The 7,378-nt window shown below is 33.3% G+C and overlaps 1 protein-coding gene across 4 annotated transcripts in view; it reads left to right on the plus strand.

The window, feature by feature from the left end:
- Nucleotides 1-6,994, plus strand: part of PGGT1B (protein geranylgeranyltransferase type I subunit beta) — a 51,483-nt gene extending 44,489 nt beyond the window's left edge. For 3 of the 4 annotated variants that reach the window (XM_081054407.1, XM_081054406.1, XM_081054408.1), the window contains one exon: nt 2,986-6,819. In XM_081054407.1, coding sequence (XP_080910533.1) covers nt 2,986-3,167 — 182 coding nt within the window. In that variant the 3' untranslated portion in view covers nt 3,168-6,819. Of the gene's footprint in view, nt 1-2,985 lie in introns of all 4 variants that reach the window. The other variant, XM_081054405.1, reaches the window with a different exon arrangement.
- The last annotated feature ends 384 nt before the right edge of the window (nt 6,995-7,378 follow it).

Genomic DNA, 7,378 nt, shown 5'->3' on the forward strand with positions numbered 1-7,378 from the left:
ATTCTTTAGAAATAATGGGAGATTTGTATTAATAAGTACTTTCTTCAAAATGTATAGGTAGTTTTGCTATTTCCCCAACTTAGATCTGCCTGCTCAGTAACTACATGGGTGCCATCTACAGGCCCCTCAAATCTAGCCTACCAAGTAGACTCATTAACTCCATGTTCTCCCCAGCCCCCAAAATGTTAGTGGCACTTGGCCAAGTTCAGGCATAGGATTCTGCAGAAGTCTTACTAGTCTCCCTGCGTCTAGTCTAATCCCCCTCCTATTGACACTTTGTATGTGTGTATGTACGTGTCCTTAAATGAGAGGAGAGGGGCCAAAGCTTTTTTTGGACTCTCAAAGGGGATCTCTAATGAAAAAAAAGGGTGAGAACCTCTAAACTCTTCATTAAATGTATTAAAATCATTCAAAGATTTTTCTCAGCACTCGTAGTCAGTTCTTTGGCATAACACACAAGGCCACCTCACGATTTGGCTCCTCTCTCACCTCTAGCATCGTTCTCTGTGCTACCTTCCCCTCCCCTTATGCTTTCATCTCCAACAAAATCTATTTATAGCTTCCAAAAAATCAATTTCAGAGTTTGTTAAACATGATTCAGAGCACTGACATTTTTGATAAGCAAGTTGACAAAGTTTTACATATAAATATATGAAACTGGATTCAAGGAATGATTGTTTTTGTACCATTGCGGTAGAATCATGGTTTTTATTATTAGTCTAGAACCTATTCAAATCATCTATCATATTCTGCTACTGTCAGAATATGAACTTGAATCAAAGTATAAACAAGGGGCTCATGAAATCATATTTTTGTATATAAAATGAGCAGGGATATTTTCTCACGTCTATACTTGTATTTTCATGCAAAATATGCTTCTTTAGAAAAAATGTACAATGCTTTTAATTTCTAAAGCAAAATAATTAAAAAATTTTGGTATCTATAACACAGCCATAAATGTTAGAAAAGTGCCTCAAGATAACAGTTATCTTGGTCTCGATGCCATTGTTTTCACTCTGTGCATAATACTATTTTAGCAAATAATAGGAATAGGAAAATGACAATTCCTTGGATACCTGAAATACATTTGAGTATTTACAATAGCTTTTTAAAAAGAAAGTTCTTGATAACTTTTTTCTAGTGAGATTAGTTGCTAACTTTAACATTTGTGTAAATACTTGGATGTAATCCTTTTTACAGATATGTTACAATGACTTCAGAGCCTATACACTCCAGAGCATAGAAGGTTTTTGTATAAGTTGAATTTATGTGGAAAGACCTGTTTAGATCCTTTAAAAATCATTTAAACAAATCTTTAAAATTAGCTTATTTTTGGTTCTAATAAGTCTAGTAGCAGATTTGACACAGATTGTATGTATTAGGTTGGTACAAAAACAATTGTGGTTTTTGCAATTTTTTTAACCTTTTAAACCACAATTACTTTTGCACCAACCTAGTACATTTATAGAAGACACTTATGAAAAGAAGTTTTTATGAAGAGAATATATATATATATATATTCAACATCTAAAGTGTTTGAATACATTGCCACCTACAGATGAGGGTTTTTTAATTTTTAAAAACTATTTGGGTTTGAAACAATTAACTTCTGGTTCACTGGCTTTTAAAAAAATCCTTTTTAAAAAATAAGTTTTATTTTTACATTAACTGGAAAGTGTAAGATCTTATGTTATTCTTGATGTATTTTATTTCTCTTGCTGTTGCATTTTTTCTAGTAAAGTTTCCTCATGTCTAGGCAGTAAAATTTAATGTTGCTTTGTGCCTTTTATAGTTTTAGAATAACTGCAAGGAAAATATAATAGTACAGAGAAAATCAAATTTATTTTTTGTGGTCTGAAAATTAGAGGAAAATGGGGCAGAATTCTGAAACCTAAGCAGTCTCTGAAAAGACAAAGAAGGGGATTAACATGAGACTCCATTAGTGAAATAACTTTTTCACAAATAACATTAAGCACGACTATTTGTCATTCCTGTTTTGAAAAGTAAATGATACTCATGTAAGTTGAACTTTTTCTTTAATTCTTTTGACAGAGCTTGACGTACATGGTAAGATGTTTTGCACTTTGCTAGCTCTTGAGGTCATAAATGATGGCCAATTCAAAAATAGAAAAAAATTTTTACTGCTACAAAATCTGTTTTTTGTAGTGTTTCCATAACTGCAGAGCTCTGAGCGCTTCAGAAATCCATATAAGGCTCTCAGGCAAGCAACAGCCCTGTGATTTCAGTGGCCACTTTAATGGAAGAGGTTTGCTGCCCCCGAAAGATGGGAAACTGTAGTGAAGCCAGTGTAGAAGATTGTTATGGGAGGAATGCTCACATTATTACAACCAAATGGAACTGTGAGTTTGTTTTTATTGTCAGGTCAGATATTTTTAGAGTGACTGACATTACCCTGAATTGGAAAATTAAATATGGTAGGGCATTCCAGAATGGATTGTTTTGCTTAAGCTCCTTTCATTTAACACAATAATAGGATAGTATATGATTTAGGAACTGACAGAGCTAAAACTTAGGGGGAAGAGGTACTACAAGTTAGATTCAGAGGTTTCTTTATTTTCATTTTTAAGAAAACAATTTCCTTTTATTATAATAGAGTTAAAGCTCCTTGTTTCCATATTCTATAGTAAGCAAGTGGGAAAACCCCACTAACATGAGAATTCTTTTATATTACTGCTACTCTTCCTTTTTGTCCTTTAATTGCAGAGGATGTTGGGAATGTCACCTCTTCAGCTAGCAACTGTCTCCTTTGTTCATATTATTTTGTTGAATAAAATATCAGCTGATTTTGATCATCTGGTTTGTTAAAAATTGGTGTTTGAGACTTGAAAAGGCAAATATTTCAAAAACTATTTTAAATGTTCCTAAATTTATTTTTAATATAGTGATAGGCTGATATGTAGCTAAAATATTTCATAGCATGTATAAATAAGAATGCCTATTCTGATAAAAATGCCTCGTTTTCAGACGCTTTGCATGCATACTTTGGGATCTGTGGCCTGTCACTAATGGAGGAAAATGGAATTCGTAAAGTTCATCCTGCCCTGAATGTAAGCACACGGACTTCTGAACGCCTTCGAGATCTTCATCAGAGCTGGAAAACCAAGGACTCTAAACAATGTTCAGAGAATGTACACATCTTCACATGACTTACTTTAAATTGGGAGGGTGGGGAAAGGATTTGTATGTAGCATAACTGTAGCTCAAGGTTAAAAGCCATGTATAACCAAGTGTGCTCTTTTTATAAGAGGTAGAGTCTTACAATCAAATCATGTGCTGATGTCACTTTGGGATATGGTCTTGAGCCAGTAACCTTTGTACTGAGTTTCAAGAAACTCTTTGAAGTTTGAACCACAGAGGACTCTGTTGTGGTTCTTAAATGTTTATACTGTATTTCTAAGAAGTTCTTTGAGGCTAATTAACTGTATGTATGTAGGTTATCTTTTTTTTAAAATATCTCTTAACTATACATTGTATCATATTATAAAATGGACACAAATCTTCAAAACAAGTTTACAGTTCACATAGCTCTGATAATCTTTGGGCGAACACTAGGTGATCATTTAAAAGCTGCACTGCTGATGGTGTAAAGTTGCTTTAATGAATTAAGTATCTGGGATTATTCTTTGAAAACAAATGATCCCATAATTTTTAAAAAGAAGAATGACTTATTTTGTCTTATTCTTAAGTAAAGTGTGTGCCAATTATACTGTGTGATCTATATAAATGAAATTAACTTCATAGCAAGAATGACTAGGCTTGCTAAAGGGCGATACAATAATTTTCTAAAGGGAGATTGTTTTAAGAAGACTATTATGTAACAGAGGGAAAAGTAATTTAACTGTGTGTGATTGTGAATGGGAAGGTCTTGTGCTGTGCAGCTTATTTATTTAGATGTTGCTGCGGTGAATAACAGTCTTGTTTGATTTTAATCCCAGATCATTAGTTGCTTTTTTCTCTTTATAGGAAGAAAACAGTCTTATATAGAGGAAAGACATTTAATGGTTTTGTTTATTTTTCTGAGTTAGGTGATACTATAAATTGTAATTTTATAACCGAGTTATTTTTTAGCTATTTGGATTTTTTTAAATTTGTTTGCCCCATGTTTTAGCTGCTCTAATTTCAAACTGATAATTTTCTAATTTTTTTCAAATTAAATCAGTAAAAATTTAATTAAAAAGCAGGACCACTCAAGTAAATTTAATGGTGTAGCTGCATACATGGTCGTTTATATTTTTATATTTTCAGGTAAGTGGGAGGGAAATGTACTATTTAGGGTTAAAAACTGGGGTTTTGCTTTTGTTCTTTTTCTTTTGTTTTCTTCATTCTGTAAATTTGCTAATTGTAAAGGAGACAGTGTAAAAACATTACTAGTAGTCAGTTTATCAGTAAATCACATCCGTCACTATTGCTCAATGACATTCAAAGATATGAAACTATTACCGAAATGCAGAAGGAAAGTGCTTCACTAACGGAGCTGGGTGTAAGTTAAAGTCTTGGTAATAGTAAATGTTGAAGTATTAGTTCTCCAAGTATCAGTATAAAAATTAAATCATTAGTATCACTGTTTAGGTATTATAATATTTAAATTTTTATTTTAATTTCTTTCTTAAATTGGTAGAAAAAATACCTTTAAATCCTTTAAATAATGGTCCTTCTCAAAGGAAAGCTGGGAGGAATGATTCATGTATTATTGGCATGATTAGTTTTAAACTTCAGTTAGGCAAAGTCAGCTTTTTTTTTTTTTAAATTAGAAATAAAATCAGTATTCTGATGGTGGGGAAAAAATAAGCTTAACAACAGATGTTATCCTTCCATGAGTTTTTCCAGTTGCTTCTGTTTAAATCCAGGCAAAGCAAGACATTCATATTTCAAACTAAGTCATCTCTGGGACATCAGGAGTTAAAATACCACCTATGTGTTGGCTTTAGAACTGTATATAAAGTCCACATTAGTTTTTCTAAATCACCATTAGTCGGAAGGTAAAGTTCATAACAGTAACTGTTCATAAATGAAAGAGAATTCCAAGGTAAAATTATTTCCTAAAACTATTAAGAAATATTTTCTAACTTTCTGTGTAATTGACTAGCATAAGATTATAAGTTACAGTATGATTCTAAGTGATAGACTTGTGAGAGGCCTTCTTACGAAACTTGATGAATCAGTGATTGGTCACATTCCACAGCAGCATATTGACCAAAAAAATACCAGGACAGTTTTAATTGTGGAGAAATTTCCCAACTTTTTCTAAACAGTTATTTACAAGAAAAATTGTTAGTAAGTTATAAGTACTGTTTCACATGTATATGTGTGTATATATATATAACATACATATACACTTTGGTTTTTAGCAGTGGTGATATAATGAGAAGGCAAATATGAAGTCCAAAATTTCAACTGTTCCCTGTGCTCTGACCCCACTCCCAGTGTGTATTTCTTAGAAGATAGTAGGAGAAGCTTTGTTTCGAGCATTGGAGGGAAAACAAGGTTTACCAGTCAGACAACAGTTCAACCTGTTTATATCTACAGTGTGTTTAGATTTGACCTATAGTATATGTGTTTTATTAGATCTTTACATATTTATAAACATTGAATGTAAATTCAAATATTAATAGAAGTTTTGCTGACAGTGGTGCATCGTTTGAAAACTGTTGGACCTAATAATATTTGAGAGTCAGTTTAGTAAGGAGGTCCTCGGGAGTCAGATGACATATTTAAGTGTGCTCAGCAGTGTGACCTTGGACCCTAACTTCCCTATTTATAAAATGAGGCAGAGGGGTGAGGAATCTAACTCATGAAGTTGTTTGGGGATTAAATGAGATAATATATATAAAGCACTTAGCATTGTACCTGAAACACAGTAAATTCCTACTTATAATTTCATAACTACCATAAAATGACTGTTATTAAAACCTCCTTTCTATTAATGTAATAGAGATCTCACAGAGGTAAACTCAGGGAAAATGATGGCAGCAGTATAGTTTTGAATCGCCACATAAGAATACAGAGTAACTAGGATAGCCACCCACCCTGTTCTACAAAACGAGATGACAAATTGTCCCCACAAACCTACTGAGCAGTATCCAAGTAGGTGAGGATAAACCACTAACCAACGTAGTTTCAGCATCTGTATGGGAGGAAGTAGAAAGCAGGCAGCTTGGTTTTTGACAACCTTGAGAATAGCAGAACTATACCATTGCCCACAGTTTCTCACTAGAAAGTCCAGTGGGACAATCTGAGAACAGAAGCTGAAACTGGGAGGGATTCTACAGGTTCCCATTTGTAGGTGAGAGTTACAGCAATAAAATAAGGTCTGGTGGATGTGCTAGAGCAGTCTAGGCCCTGTCGTGTGTACCTCTTCAAGGAGACAAAGCCTAGCACTGAGGAGAAACTCCTAGAATTAGAAACCAAATTGGACAGGACAGATACTATAGGACAAAGAGAAAAGAAATTTCAGACAAATGTTGGGAAGGAAGGCCAATCAATATGCAGGGACATTATATATAAATATATATCATCTTTTAAATTTGTCAAAATGAAAAGGGAGCTTTAGGGTCATGGTGCTAAGAAAAGTCATCCTAGAGCACCCCTTCCTCCTAACAGTACAGGAAAATTTATTTTACAAAAAACAACCCTAACAAAAACTGAGAAGGATTATAGTCAAATCCCATTCAAAGTTATTCTAAGAGAATAAGCAGACCAACACCCCCACAGACAATGAAAGCACACCAGAAAGAGTGATGGAAACCTAATATTAAAAAACAGTTACGACAGGAAAGTTGTAGTGTTTAAAACTATATCAATAAAAACGGGAAAAGCTGAAAATTAAACTACCAGATCTTAAAAACTGGAGGAAAAAGCAAACCAAAAGAAAGCAGAAGGGAGTAATTGGGTGGGGGGTGGGAAGTGGAGGGAGAGAGGAGAAGAAGATATGCAAACCACCAGCTAACCTACTGAAGAAGAAAAGGGAGAAAGCAAAAATACACAAAAATTTAAATGACAAGGGAGAAATAACCATAAAACAGCAAAATTTTCAAAATTCTAAGACTACTTTGAATAATTTTATATGATAAATTTTTTAAAAAACTAACTTTTTTAGAAAAAATGTAAACTACCAAAATTTACCCTAGTGGATAGAAAATTCCAAACAAACTAATTACCATAGAAAAAACAAACAAACGACATTACCAAAAAAGCATCAGGCCCAGATTGTTTTAAGGTACTTCTGTGAAACCTATAAGATTAAATAATCCCAATGTTGTTTAAACAATTCCAGAGGCTAAAAAAGAATCTTGAACCTCAAAGTGCCCCCCAAAAAAGGACTTTAAAATTTATTTTGTAATGTGAGCATATTAGCATT

The sequence above is a fragment of the Rhinolophus hipposideros genome (genome assembly GCF_964194185.1).
Source record: "Rhinolophus hipposideros genome assembly, chromosome: 7".
NCBI lineage: Eukaryota > Metazoa > Chordata > Mammalia > Chiroptera > Rhinolophidae > Rhinolophus > Rhinolophus hipposideros.